Source organism: Cimex lectularius, unplaced genomic scaffold (assembly GCF_000648675.2).
Source record: "Cimex lectularius strain Harlan isolate CLEC.00 unplaced genomic scaffold, Clec_2.1 scaffold93, whole genome shotgun sequence".
Classification (NCBI taxonomy): domain Eukaryota; kingdom Metazoa; phylum Arthropoda; class Insecta; order Hemiptera; family Cimicidae; genus Cimex; species Cimex lectularius.
In genome coordinates, this window is record NW_019392669.1 from 991182 (window position 1) to 1006608 (window position 15427).

The window sequence follows — 15427 nt, forward strand, 5'->3', positions numbered from 1 at the left end:
GAATCCAGCAGCCCTGCATTCAAACCTGACATACAAATGTTTTTTTGTTTTGTTTTTTTATCAGCACCCCAAGGGTTGATGCGACCTCTGCTGTTGCGAACCCTAGATTTTAAAAAAATCAGATATATACTAAGCATTAATCACATATCTACGATTGTATGCTGGGTGAACTCACCCGGCACTTATTGGGTCCTTCTTCACTCGCAGGTTTGAGTAATAATAATACACTTTATTATTTATGTAGTGCAAAACAATTAAACACAGTTAAGTAAGTAAAACAAAGTATTATACACCATGTAAATGGAAAATATAGGCGAACAAACAGCTAGAAAACTAAAAATAATTATATAAATAATAATTTTTCCTGGTATAAAACCAAACCAGTATATTAGTAATATGGGTGAAGAAACTGCTAGAAAACTCTAAAAAATAATTATAAAAATTAATAATCTTACCTGGTATAAAAGAAAACCAGTTTATCAGTAAAATATGTTGAAAAAATTGCTAGAAAATGCTAAAATAACAATATATAAATTACATTTACATTGCATAACCCAAAAACATTTTATTAGTAAAATATAAGTGAACAAACACCCAAAACAACAGAAAACCCAAAAAATAATTATATAAATTAATAATTTTACCTGGTAAAAACCAAATTAGTTTATTAGTAACATATAAGTGAAAAAATGCTAAAACACTCTAAAACAAATGATGTAAATTTAAAAAAATTAAAATAATAACAGATTAACATGGAATTAGTGAAAAGATTTGGCTAAAACTTCTTTGTTACAGAGTGAAAATTTCTGTTTAAAGTGTTAGATGTATCAACCCCTCTCTTAGTCACAAATATTCAGGATATCGGTATGGTCTGGGTAAAAAAATAAATTAAATTGTCATCTGCTTTTGACCCATTTTAAGGTAATCAGAACAGAACGAAAATAAATGTTTTCAAATTTTCTTAAAAATTGATTCAGTCCCAACATTGCTAAGGACCATCACAGTCCATTCATGCATTAAAAACTTAAGTCAATTTTTAGACATCTTTAAGATTATTTTGCCCTGATGATGGCCTTAAAATAGGTCGACAGTTCGGTAGATAATTGAATTTATTTTTTCATCCAGTCCATAATCAGATCCGGATTATTCGTGAGAACAAAACGTTTTCATAAAACCTATTGTTTTAATGCTTAATTTACTTCAAATTTTTATTATTAATTTTTCACACGTTCTGTTTTTTAAGTTTGTTATTGCAGTTGAATACATTTTAAATTCATTTCAATTCCAAATTGGATAATCGGTGTACTTCGATGACGTCATAAAGCGGACGTCCTTTGGAAATCCTTTCAATCGCCGCTCGCCTCGCCTTTGCGGCTGCCACCCGTCTCTCCTTTTTCAACAACGCGGCACGTGTTAGCGAATCGAGCCATTACAGTTTTCCGAGGAAAAACAGGTAAGGGCCTGGAATATTTTACAATTTCTCACCTTTTTTAATAATATTTACAGTAATTTTTCGTACTCGGCACGTTTTACAAACCGGATTTGATTTCAAAAGTCAAATATCTAAAGGAATAAACATTAATGTCACGCGTTTTAACCTAGAAGCGACAACCAATCATTCGTTAATTATTTTATACATTATCCCTCCTTTTTAGTATTAATTAATCATATTATATAAAAATATTGATACCTGATTTATTGAATATAAAAGCTTTTTTTTTAATAAAAGTTATTTTGCATTTTGTGCTTGAGTTTAAATTCCCTTTTGCCCGATAGGCAGGCTTTTAGGGTTTAGGGCAAGAATAGCCTGGAGAATTTAACTGTTTTCTAAAAACCTCATAAGTTTACATTATTTTCGCGTTTTAGAGACCAATTCTGTTTTTAAAAAGCCTTTTATTTAAGCTACATTGCATATGGATTGTTGATGGGGTGTAAGGCTGATCAGTGATCAGTTGCCGCAGGCATATCCATCACTTTATTTTATTTTAATTTATTTTCAACTTTAAAGCAATAATTGACGTGTGTGTTTTCTTAAATGGAAAGGGTACAAAATGGTACATACAGCACATTAGTTTGTATATCAGTGTAGCATTCACAGTATGGTAAATGATGAGTAAGCCATAAACTTTAAAGCAACAATTGACGTGAAATTGTGTCCGTTTTTTGGCGTGGAAAGGACACAAAATTTTACAGATAGAAAACTATGCTATAAAATGTAATATTTACAATTCTTTGTGATGTAATATTGTGTTTAGTGAACACAGGGTGATGAAGCATACTATGAGCAGGCTCCTTGGCCAAGTTGCCCAGTCACATATGTTTGCCTCGTTTCTCTTTGCATTTTTATATCAGAACCCCAATTTATTTTGGATTATTTTAACTGAATCTGCACGCTGGGTTTCTGGGGTTCCATTAACTTTTTTCCTTATTAGAACCCTCATTTCTTTCAGTTTAGTTTAGTTTAATTTGCAATTTGAAAGGAATAATTGACTCAAAATTGTGTGTGTTTTTTTGACATGGAAATATAATATTTACAATTATTTGTAGATAATTTCATGTTTAGGAGAGAAAGACTTTAAGAATTGTGCCTGAAATTCAAGAAAATCCTGCTGTTCCACCCACATATGTTTAAACGATCAAGTAACAAACCTGTGAAAAGTTTGCCCTCAGTATTCGAAAAGGGAGTTCCCTACAATTATTAGCATCATTATATGAACCTTTCTTATGAATTGGGAAAATAATGGAACTTTTAAAGTAGTCTAGGACAATCCCGCTTTTATACATGTATTAAAATAACCTACTAACATTTCCAACAGCATCTCAGGCGAAACCAAATCCTACAGGCTCTTTCCACCCCTTCTTTCTTTTCAGGACCTTTCCCCATTTCTTCTATGTATCTTTAAAATATTCCCCTTTGGAATTAATTATCTTTATGAACAATGAATGATTGTGCTTTTAAGCCATTTCATTTAAGAATAATTGCATATTTTCTCAAGTTATTTAAACATATTGTAATTCAATTATGTCTCCAGAGATGGTTGTTCTCTCAAATAAGATCCGCAAAGCGGGGGATGCAGAGCCCGACTCGATTGAGACTTCAATTGCACAGGCACTGCAAGATCTTGAAACTAACTCCGAGTTCAAGGAGCACCTCAGGGAGCTCCACATGACCAAGGCGAAAGAGATCGACCTTAGTGGCAAAAAGGTGATTGTAATTTTATCAATTAAGTACAAACGTAATAAATGTAGATCCTATTTTTTATGTTTGAAATTTTTGCAATGCTGGTACTTTAGTCTTTATTCTTGCCTCGGTTTATCCAATTATTTGTATGTTTTATTTTGTGCTTTTTTTTTCTATTTTGTAAAAATGTTGGTTAATAACAACAATAAATAAACAAACAAAAAAACAAAAATTATTTAACAAAGAGTGGTGGGGATTGTTGACTTTCATAGCCAAAAGGTATTGTTTTTCATGCATAAAGTTCGAGTTCTTAATGTACAACCTAAACATGCAAAACCTGTTATTTATGGATTTGGAAAAATCCAAACAGGATTCTTTTTGCAACATTAAATTTATTGGTCATACGTTGGCTCAATTTATTCCTTATATGAACTTGAGTTGTATAATGACCTATAATTTTTGTTTCCATTAATTGTATGTTAAAAGTCAAAACAGATTCAGTTCACATTTACTTGAGAATATGAATGATTTAATGTTTCCGTCCAAATAGGTAGGCATATTGTTCTAAACAATGAGAACAAGTTGAATTTTTGGACGAAAATTAAATTCAAATCATTACCATCACAGTTGGCAAAATTTAACTGTGATCATTAAGGTTTGAGACAGGAATAAATATAAAAATTTGGTTAAAAGTTAAACTGTTAAATATATTCATTGTATTGTGAATTGCACTGGATTTCACTATTATAAAAATGTGATTATAATTAGGTATACATTAAAAGTAAAGAAATATGATCAGTCTTGACATATGAATGACACATCTTGTCCACTGTTCACTTGTTTTTTCATAAATAAATTTCAAGTTTATTTTGGACAGATATAAATGCAAATCCTGGTATTCTGTGGGTTTCGAAATTTATCTAAATTCAAAACAGGATTCTGCAACATTAACTTTAAGTCTTAAGTACAAATATAGGGAAGGATAAGAGTAATTATTTGCTTTTCTTAATGCAAACCTGCATAAATATATGCCCATCTATTGATTGAAATTATTTATAAAAAAAACTTAAATTTGAATTGTTTTTAAATCAGAATGTCCACTGTTCACTTGTACTTTTCATCCATGAAGTTCAAGTTTATTTTGGACAGATATAAATGCAAATCATATTATGTGGGGTTTGAGCAAATTGACAAAGCCCCCAAACTTGATTTTGCAACATGGCATTTAATTATTGTGTACTTACGAGTATGTTCTAATATTAACCCTTCAGTGCCCATAATCAAAATTGATATTTTAAGTAAATGAATAGTTTTTGTTCCCCCTCCCAATAATACTAATAGATTTACAGACCTGTCACCTATGTTTTTGGGAACTAAAAAAAAAGATATAATTTTAATTCATTATATAACATTTTAATATTTATAATAATTCTACAGAAGGTAAAACAGTTAAAATGATTGCTTGTGCTGTCCGAGCGTTCATTCGTGTTCCTTCAATGAGCAATGTTTGAATGAACGGACAAAAATCAAAATTCGAATCATTACCAGCTCAGTTTATAAAAATTAAACTGTGACCATTATGATTTGAGACAGAGATTAGAAAAATATTCAAAGAAGGAAGAAAACAGTACTTCAAATTAAGAACTATTTCAGCCACATAATTGTTAATAAAACATATTGTATTTTACATTTGGTTAATAAATGCTTTCCTAATATTTTACAATAAATTGAACATCTATTTATGGTAATAATTCAACATCGTGATTTTTAAAGGTGAAAAGGTAAGGTGGTAAGGAAAATTTTTGATCAATATTCCTGCAGTTCACCAGAATCGCATAGTTTTTTAGTCAGTGTATATTCTGACCCCAGGAACCAACTTTCAACCAATTCTTCAAAATTGTGCAAGCTCACAAATTTGTCCTAATTGTTCACTTGCCATTTTGTCTGAATGCAAGTTAGTAAAGAGGACATAAAGTGAAAGTTCAAATCCTTACCATTGTGGGTCTTTTAATTATAATCCTGCAATAATTTGATTTGAAAACAGAAAAAAATCAAAGCGTTATTTTAGCAAAATAAATTACTTTTATTGTATTTTAATCCCTAAACCTGTCCTTATTGTTCACTTGTCATTTTAATAAATACAAGTTAGTAAACAGGACAGATATCAAAAGTTCAAATCCTTACCATTGTGGTCGTTTTAATATTACACTACAATAATTTGATTTGAAACAGTTAATTTAAATAAGATTCTACAAGTATCTATTAAAACCGCAGGAATTCTAAAGAAATATATATTTATTACGTAAGTCAAGTGAAATAAAAACAGTGATTACATAAGTTATAAAAATTTTATAGTTTGTATTTTATACTAATAAAATAGGTTAATTAAGCTAGTTTTAGTTGCTTTTTTTAGTTTTAGTGATCAGTTGTTTTTTACTCAATTTTGTTTTTCTAGTCAATTATCATCTACGTCCCGATGCCCCAGCTTAAAAATTTCCAGAAGATCCAAGTGAGGCTTGTTAGAGAGCTTGAGAAGAAATTTTCCGGGAAGCACGTCATATTTGTCGGCGATAGGAAAATCCTGCCCAAGCCGACGAGGAAGACTAGGACTCAGAGCAAGCAGAAAAGGCCGAGGAGGTATAAATGATAAACAGACAGTCGAAGGTTTTAAAATTACTGTGTTTACTCATTTACAATTTACGCTTTAGCCGTACTCTGACTGCCGTATATGACGGTATCTTGGAAGACATGGTCTTCCCTGCTGAGATCGTCGGCAAGCGGATCCGTATAAAGTCTGACGGCAAGCAGCTGATTAAAGTACACTTAGACAAGGGACAACAGATGAACATTGAGCATAAAGTAAAATTTAAATAATTCCAATCATTTTATCAAAATTTTATTTTGAATTTTTTTAGGTCGAGACCTTCACCTGGGTGTACAAGAAACTTACCGGAAGGGAAGTCAATTTTGAATTCCGAGATGCTTCTTTGTAATAAATAGATTTTATTTAATAAAAAATCCGTTAAAAACCTGTGTTTTGTATCTTTTCTATTCCATCATATGAACATTTACCCCCCCATCTTGGTGGTGAGGGTCGTGGGCTTTTTATAGTGTTAATGGGAGTCGATATTGTTTAACTTTCACTACTTTTTATACAAATTTGTACTACTGTTTAATTCAAACTATTATTTATAGAATTATGAAAGAGAATAATAAAATAAAAATTTACATAATCATAAATTAATTACTTAAAATATAATAATTCAAGATTTAAGTTATCTGCAAACTTGATTGTAGAATGTATAAATAGAAGAATTAAAATATAGGAATTTTTTTGTGGTGAATCTCCTGATTTTGTGGAACTCCATAATTTGACAGTGGGTAGGAAAGAATATTTTCCACAAAATTATCATTCCATAATAGTCATTTATTAAGAGAGATACGTTTCAGCCTAAAATAGACCATCTTCAGTGACTGCCTTTTATTCTGTCTTTCCTGGAGCTCCTCCCTACCTTTATAAGGATGCTCTTGGGATCCAGTTATGGTAGACTCCCATACGGTCTTTTAATCAATTATACTTTCAATATAAGGTCTTGGTTGTGTTGAAAAAGCAAGTGTCACGAGTGGGGTTTGAACCCATGAGCGGAATATACCGCTGGTCTAACCACTTCAGCTATTGTGATTTCCTTTTGACAACTTTCTTTGTGGTCATAATTTTTTTAAAGCTTTTTTTAAATGTTAGATTCAAGGAATTTAGTAGAATACTTTTAAAAACTATAATTGACTTACTGCTTAACCGAATTTGTTTCGTATTATAACAGAATTCAAATAACATTCTCCATTTGTTGCCATAGAACACCAAATTCAGTTTTATATCTACACTACAGGCAAGACACAAAAAAAAGGCAGTCACAGTCCTAAGCATGCAAAATATAATCAAAAGAATAAGTTAAAGTCAGTTCAGTGTAGAGCAATAAGTTCTTATTTTTAAAAGTAAAGAGTCTGGGAAAAGTCACACCCTTCAAGAATTGCCAAACCACAGGGAAATGAGACAGCTAAGCATATAATGCCTCATATAACCGGTGCAATGGTGTTCCACAAAAAATGTCAAACCCCTCACAAAAGACAAGGAAATCGTAGTCCAAGACGAGGGAATCTCCAGATAGGAGATGACTTTCCATACAAAGGTAAGACAGACTACGAACTAACAAAGGTCTGCCTGACAAAGACTGAATATTTACACCAAGAACAACAAATTTGTTAAACTCGTATGAAATAATAGATATTTTTAATGCCAGCTTAAGAAATAAAATTTTATCATTTGAAAAAATTAAATATTGTATCATCAATATTAATTAATTATTCTTTTTATGTAGTCTTCATTGAGATGAAAAAGTTTGTCACGAGAGGGATTCAAACCCACAACCTTCGGCTCTATACACCGCTGCTCTGCAGTTAGAGCTATCGTGACCGGGTTGCCATATTTTTCAATTATATATGGAGATGGAAGTCACGATAGCTCAAGTGGTAGAGCAGCGGCGTATTGAGCCAAAGGTTGAGGGTTCGAATCCAGCTTGTGACACTAACTTTTTCATCTCAACCAAGACCTTTCAAAAAGAGAATAATTAATTGAAATAATGTATATGGTCAATTAGAGTACTAGACATAAATGCATAATTAAATAGTTTCAATATAGATTTCAAGTTGTTTCATTTTATTTTAATATATATTTTTTAATATTCTAAATTTATAATTATACTTTCATTGTATACATTTGTAATTGGGAAACCGTAAAATAAATTATCATTTATGGGTTTTTTTATGACGATCATGAGCTTTTGATGACGTGATTTGACGGAGTCCTCGTAACTTGGTAGGTAGCAATCCATCACCAACCGTTTCTGCCACTTTGATCTTCATTCCATTTTTATTTTCATTTTAAGCCGATTTCCTTTAATCATTCAGTCTAACTGTTTAAAAATTTTATAATTTAAAAGTGGGATTTTATATTTTTTGTCAGTGAATTGTTTGTCCGTAGGTTAGAGGGATTTTTAAACAGTTAATTGTGTATATTGTACCTTTTCGCCGTTGAGAGGAAAAGGGCCGACAGTTTTGGAAATTTAGATTGGAAATTTTTCCCTTGTATTAATTTCGAAAGGAAAGTTTTTTCCGTGTCATTGAAAACGTTTTTCACGCTTTTCAACCCCGGATTGAAGCCTGTGGTGCCAAACGTCGAAGATCGGTTAATCCCGGGGGTCGACGTGTGCCAGGCGACTGTACCGTTGTAGGCGACGTGTAAAGAGAAAGGGGGCGAAGTTGAGCAGTTCGGACCTCGTCAGGATCCGCCGTGTCCAAATCAGCATCTCGCCCCTAACTGGCAAGGACCGTCACAGGAGGCGAACTGGAAGAAGCGAGACTCGACGACAACACAGCCGGAGGATCTGTCCACTATGGCAAGTAAGTGGAGGAATTTTGACACTGGGCTTTTGATTAATACCCACCCTGAAATGCGTCGCTTTTCATCCCTCAAAAAACACAACTCTACCTTATTTCCTTCTTGTAGAAAAAACTAAAAATATGGAAACTAAAAAAAAACACCATCCTCCCTTCAATTAAAACAATAATTATTACTAATAACATTAAATTAAATAATATAATTAACAGAACGCAAACTCATCCTTATTGTTTTTTGTTCCAGTCAAATTTTTAGAAGTCATCAAACCATTTTGTAGCATACTTCCGGAGATTGCAAAGCCGGAACGCAAGGTGAGCTTTAATTCATATATTAAAAAAAAAAATTCTACTTGACATCTGACATTTCTTTTAATCTTTTACAGATACAATTTAGGGAAAAAGTTCTATGGACTGCTATTACACTTTTTATATTTTTAGTATGCTGTCAAGTGAGTATATCTTGTTTTATTGTATAATGCGTAATAAGTAGAACATAAAAAGAAAAGGCTTAACTTCACTCTGCCTAGTTTTGGTCGAGGAATTCTCATATTGTTGGAACAATTTTAATGTTTATTGTTTGATAATTAGCCTATCAAATACTAAAACTATGTTAATACATTCAGGACGGTCTGCATCCTACCTCTAAGCGTGATATCGCACTCCATTTTTTTTAGTTCTTCCCGTTTCAAGTTATTTTCAGCTATAGCTAAGTGGGAAATTTGGAAATCCCAATGCCGTTTATTGTTTTAAGCAACATGCTGCTTCTTTGAATTTCAGCCTAAAAGAGAAGAAAGTAGAGTTTAAAGAGCAATATCGCTAAAGCCCAGATTTATATGCACTAAAAAAATATATATATATGCCAGATGATTTTTACACTAAAACTGGAAAAATGTCAGACTCCTCACCCGACTAATAATTAACTTTTTTTTTAATCTAGCCTTTTTTTTAGTACAAGTTCATCTTGTATGGAAGTAGAACAGAAAAATTTCAGTTACACAAAAAATCGTATAATTTAAAATATACGAAATAAATAATTAAGCTTAAGTTAATCTGAATTAAAATGGACGGTGATGTACATTTCAAAGTTAGTTTCTGTAAAAGTACAGCATTTATCACTCAAAAAGTATATAATTCTTGCATTCCCAAGGATTTTTATTTTTAGAAGAAAATTCCCACTTTTGGCATTTTTTTGGTTTATTAAGGAGAGAATATGAATGAAAGGACTGTCAGTATTTTTGTGTTTCAAATCAGGCCTCTATTTCCTTTCACTACCGGTCTGCTTCAGAAAAATATATTTTTAGTAAAGGCAAAAAAAAACTGCGCCTAGAAGTTTTTTTTGGAAATGGGGAGCCTCAATTAAGATGCCGATTATTTCAAAATAATTCTATTGTGTTGGTCTGTTTACATCTTTGTTTCTTGGAAGTTAACTGAAATCCGAATTAAATTTTACTCTCTTGACTTTCTTCCAGTTTATTTTTATTTTTATTTATTTTTTTTTCTAATCAATCACAAACTTTTTTTGAAGTAGTTGGGCTGTGGAAGGAAATAGAGGCCTCATTTGAAAGCACACATAGTCAGTGTAAGTCCTCATTCACATTTCCAACCTAGTAAACCTAAAAATGTTAATAGTAGGAACTTTTTTTTTTTTTTTTCTTTTCAACACAAAGCAGAAATCCCCGGTGATGCAGGAATTATATTACAATATTTTTTTTAAATCTTTACAGGCAGTACAAATATTTTTTGAGCATCAAACACTAGTTTTACGTAAACTTTTTTTTTTTTTTTTTTTTTTTTTTTAATTTTCAGCATCAAACACTAGTTTTACATAAACTAAGTTTTTTTCTCTCCTTTCAAAATGATTATGTGTCTAGTTCTCTAATAGACTAGTTTAAAAAAAAAGTATTTTATTATTTTGGTGATTTTTCTGACATTCATCCTGCGTATTTTAAACATTTTTGTGCAAATTATATGGCATATTTAAGGGTTTTTTTTAGTGCATATGGTATGACGTATTTGAGGGTTTTTTTAGAGTATATTTGAGGATTTTTAATGCACAAAATCTGAGCATAAAACAAATTTAAGACGAACATTCCGGAAGATGTAGGCAGGTTTAGCATGTAATCTTTTACTGAGAAATGATAACCATTTTGTCATCAAAAAGAGTTACTTTTTTTAAGTTCTTCCTCACATATCCTGTCCTGTGGTCATTGAACATGTTTTGGCAGTTACGTAGGTAGGCATTTTAAAGCTTCTTTTTCGCAGAGGAATAAATTGTTCAGGCATTTGACAGTTATTTTGGTGCTTGAGTTTATAAAGATATTTTAATTACTACGGTCAGTTATGACTACTAAATACATATATGGTTTTATAAAGATAATTTGGACAAAAAATTAATTGCCATGATGAATGAATTAAGAATGCATTACAAGGATGAAATGTCTTTACTTAAAATTAAAAAACAGACTAAGATCGATTTTTATATATATATATTTTTTTTTTTTAATTTCATTTTAAACATATATGTATTTTATGAGATTCATTGAAATATATAAAATATTCTAAAATACAACATAGCATTTTTTTTCTGTAATGTGATTCTTTGCCCAGTAGTTTTAAGGAAGTTAATGACAAACATTAAAAAGTCATTATAAATATAGTAAAACTTAATTCATGTAATTATTGTTACAATCATAAAATTCTTTGAGAAGAAAGGAACGACAAAAATTTGGTTCTGTTGATCTGAATAAACTACTAGCTATAAACAGAAAAAAATTCAAACAATTCTTAGAAGTTTAATAGTTCTTTTAGTGTGTTTGCTTCTGAAAACTCGCTTCTTTCAAATGTTAAAAGAGTAAAATTGCAAAATGATGTACGGACACTTATTAAAGAAGGAAGATAAGAAGAACGAAGCTAATTAATAAAAATGAGAAGATTTTAAACGTCAATTTGAGATTCATTTTTAAGCCAAGGGAACGATTAGAAAAGGGTTCAGACCTCCTGGTAATGGGTGAGAAGGATTTTTCTAATCATAAAATCTTGGACTTATTAAATCCAAAAGTTACACGGAAATATAATAGTTTGGCCAGGCTATTATATAATTTTTTTGTGGTCAGCCATGGAAATATAGTAGTTTTACCAAGTTTCTCTCACTAAACTCAATTTATAATCAAGCTCTACCACAATTGATAAGACTTACAATCTAGTTTTCCAGCAATCAACGGAACTAATTGTCAATTATGAATAATTATATTTTACTTAAAATTTATCAAACATATCACTCAAGTAATTTATTGTTGTGTCATTATATAAATATATAAATAGATTATTAATTAAATTCAGAAAAAAAATTTAATAGTGTAGTTATCACCGATATTTCAGTGTGTTCTTGTGTGATTGTTCAGATTCCACTTTTTGGCATAATGAGCTCAGACTCAGCGGATCCTTTCTACTGGATCCGTGTCATCCTCGCCTCGAACAGAGGAACGCTCATGGAACTGGGAATTTCGCCAATCGTCACTTCGGGACTGATCATGCAGCTCCTCGCTGGCGCTAAGATCATAGAAGTCGGCGACACACCCAAGGATCGTGCTTTGTTCAATGGAGCGCAAAAATGTGCGTTGAAACTTTTTTTTTTTTTTAAATTGTGAAAATTGACCTTAATTTTTGTTTTTGCAGTGTTCGGCATGGTGATAACAGTCGGTCAGGCTATCGTGTATGTCATGACAGGGATGTACGGCGACCCGTCTGAAATCGGAGCTGGTATTTGCCTACTCATCATCTTGCAACTGTTCGTAGCAGGTCTCATCGTCCTACTTCTTGATGAACTGCTTCAAAAAGGTTATGGTCTTGGCTCAGGAATCTCGCTCTTTATCGCAACGAATATCTGTGAAACCATCGTCTGGAAGGCGTTCAGCCCTGCTACAGTCAACACTGGTACATTTAAAAAATATATTTAACTAGAAAATTGTTTTAACAAAATTTGTTCAATAAAGGAAGAGGCACTGAATTTGAAGGCGCTGTGATTGCGCTTTTCCATCTCTTAGCGACAAGACAAGACAAAGTCAGGGCTCTAAGAGAAGCTTTCTACAGGCAGAATCTTCCCAATTTGATGAACCTTTTGGCCACTATCCTCGTATTTGCTATTGTCATATACTTCCAGGTATAAAATAGACAGTCGTATAAATTTAAATCTGAATCTATGAGATGATTTTGTTTAACATTTACCACTTAATTTTTAGGGATTCAGAGTAGACCTTCCCATCAAATCAGCCCGCTACCGTGGACAATACAGCAGCTATCCCATCAAGCTTTTCTACACTTCGAATATTCCAATTATCCTTCAATCAGCATTGGTCTCCAATCTTTACGTCATTTCTCAAGTAAATACACCTTACAAAAAATTTAATATTTTTTAAATTATTTTTTAATTATATTTTAAATTTTATTTTTAGATGTTGGCAGTGAAATTCCATGGGAACGTTTTTGTGAATCTATTGGGTGTTTGGGCCGACGTGGGCGGGAGCGGACCTGCGAGAGCGTATCCTGTCGGAGGGTTGTGTTATTATTTATCACCCCCTGAAAATCTAGGACATATCCTCGAAGATCCGATCCATGCCGCTTTGTACATTATCTTCATGCTCGGCTCTTGTGCCTTCTTTTCAAAAACTTGGATTGATGTTTCCGGCTCATCGGCTAAAGACGTAAGTCCTTCGGTTTTTTAACGTAAGAATTGTTTTATCGATTCTTTTGTTTAACGTAGGTTGCAAAACAACTAAAGGAACAACAGATGGTCATGAGAGGGCACAGAGACAACTCAATGATTCACGAGCTCAATAGATACATTCCTACAGCTGCAGCCTTCGGCGGGCTTTGCATCGGCGCTCTCTCGGTTCTCGCCGATTTCATGGGTGCAATTGGTTCCGGAACAGGTATCCTCTTGGCCGTCACCATCATCTACCAATACTTTGAAATATTCGTCAAGGAACAGAGCGAGATGGGCGGAATGAGCACACTCCTCTTCTAAGCGCATAAGAGTGATCGTGGGGACTTATTTTGCATTTAGAAGGTGTGTGCTTCTTGTAAGATCCAGCTGTCACCAAATCGTTATTCAAGACGAAACACCTTCTTCTAAAAAGTGCAATTTAGATTGTTTGAAAAAAATTTAAGTTGTACAAATATTTATTTATGAAATAATTGTATATAGGTTTGTTTCCAATGCTCTTTTTTTCCTGTTTCTATACTGTTCTTTCTGCATTAATCGATTCAAATCTTATTAATTGGGGACTAAGGGAAATTGTATTTTTCTATAGCTAGTACAATCGACTATTCTTAAATGAAACTTTTTCATGCGATTAACAAAAAATAAACGATTTGTTGTTTTTATATATTTATTTTTATGAATATAGTCTATAGAGGTTCAAACGGTGTCAAACCGTCAATCGTTACTGAGGTTGGTATAAACGTTCATATTAAAATTTATCTATTAACAACTCAAAATGATATTAAACGATTGTTTTATAATTGATAAAGTGGATTCCCACCTCCCCAATGTTTGTAATTGTGATTTTCAATTTAAATTTGTGTCATTGTGACAGAAAGATAACAGAAGTTACATTATTAAAATAAAATAAAAGGTCTGAGAACAAAAATCCAAATTGACCATCGAAATCTTTACTGTTGTTCATCACTAAATTTTTGATTGAAATGTTTATATTGTACAATTTACTTTTGTACTCATTTAAATAAAAGACACTAAATAAAAAATAGTGTAAAGAAAAATAATAGGTGTTTTGTTTCACAATCCATCACCACGTCCCAAGCAACTTACAGGAAAAAAGTGGAATTGGCCAAAAAAAAAAGTAAATCTTTCTGAATACCCCTTTTAATCTGAGTAATCATAAAACAAAATATAGAAACTTTGGGAATCAACATTAAGCAAATATTTATCCATATATGTTTAGCAGTCATGACTGACCATGCTAATTAATTCAATTAATTATAATTTTTAACTAAGGTCTTGGTTGAGATAAAAAGTTAGTGTCACGAGTGGGATTCGAACCCACGACCTTCAGCTCAATAGGCCACTGCTCTTACCACTGACAGCTAAAGTGGTTGAGCAGCGGTGTATTGAGCAAAGATTGTGGATTCGAATCCCCCTTGTGACAATACCGTTTTTTCTCAACCAAGACCTTAGATAAAAAGTATAATTAATTGAAATAATTAACCTAACCATACAGTTTTAACATATTTGGATGCTTGACGCACGCCTGGAACCTGTAAATATTAAGAGTTTACCTTAGACAAGGTCGCTTTATGATAAAAGCCACAAAAACACTTAAGTTCAAATAAACAAAATGTAAAAATAAAGCAACACCAACAGGACTTTTTGTAAGATCTGGTATTTGATTACTATACATTTTCTCATAGTTGATCATAAAAATTTATTAACACATAAAATGGATCACAGTAATTAAGATGAGAACAACGGTGTGGGCCTCGTAGACAAACAAATTTGTAGAAATTTGATGGAGTAGGGTCACTGAATACCACTGGATTCAGTGGCTCTACATTAGATTTATACAAATTGTTTTTCATAAAATGAATAATTAAAATTTTCTCCAATGGTATTTATAAACATTTTTAAAAAAAATTGATATGAAGCTCTTATATGGCATATGGAAGGCTCAAAGACGGTAAAGGGACCAAACTACAAGCACAGGGTTGTCGGTGGCCACAGTGGTTCAGGTATTGATACAGCCTATAATAATAAGAGGAAGAAAAATAAATACAAGA

General features: G+C 32.1%; 2 protein-coding genes across 2 annotated transcripts; both read left to right on the forward strand.

Annotated features, from left to right (window-relative positions):
* Positions 1 to 1345: 1345 nt before the first annotated feature.
* On the forward strand, positions 1346 to 6214 carry LOC106672126 (40S ribosomal protein S7). The gene is made up of 5 exons (XM_014403296.2): positions 1346 to 1453; positions 3033 to 3205; positions 5637 to 5818; positions 5890 to 6040; positions 6097 to 6214. Exons 2-5 carry the CDS (start codon positions 3035 to 3037, stop codon positions 6172 to 6174), a joined length of 582 nt encoding a protein of 193 aa, XP_014258782.1. The 5' UTR covers positions 1346 to 1453; positions 3033 to 3034; the 3' UTR covers positions 6175 to 6214.
* Positions 6215 to 8435: 2221 nt separating this feature from the next.
* Positions 8436 to 14021, forward strand: LOC106672125 (protein transport protein Sec61 subunit alpha). Its single transcript, XM_014403295.2, has 9 exons — positions 8436 to 8638; positions 8880 to 8947; positions 9019 to 9084; positions 12037 to 12247; positions 12311 to 12568; positions 12628 to 12794; positions 12874 to 13014; positions 13087 to 13335; positions 13395 to 14021. Exons 1-9 carry the CDS (start codon positions 8632 to 8634, stop codon positions 13656 to 13658), a joined length of 1431 nt encoding a protein of 476 aa, XP_014258781.1. The 5' UTR covers positions 8436 to 8631; the 3' UTR covers positions 13659 to 14021.
* The last annotated feature ends 1406 nt before the right edge of the window (positions 14022 to 15427 follow it).

Bases quoted from the DNA above. Each gene is read 5' to 3' on its own strand.
- LOC106672125 (XM_014403295.2), top strand. The intron at 9,085-12,036 runs GTGAGTATATCT...GTGATTGTTCAG, and splicing joins TATTTTTAGTATGCTGTCAA to ATTCCACTTTTTGGCATAAT. The intron at 13,015-13,086 runs GTAAATACACCT...TTTTATTTTTAG, and splicing joins ATCTTTACGTCATTTCTCAA to ATGTTGGCAGTGAAATTCCA.
- LOC106672126 (XM_014403296.2), top strand. From the start codon at position 3,035: ATGGTTGTTCTCTCAAATAAGATCCGCAAAGCGGGGGATGCAGAGCCC. The intron at 3,206-5,636 runs GTGATTGTAATT...TTGTTTTTCTAG, and splicing joins TCGACCTTAGTGGCAAAAAG to TCAATTATCATCTACGTCCC. The intron at 6,041-6,096 runs GTAAAATTTAAA...GAATTTTTTTAG, and splicing joins AGATGAACATTGAGCATAAA to GTCGAGACCTTCACCTGGGT.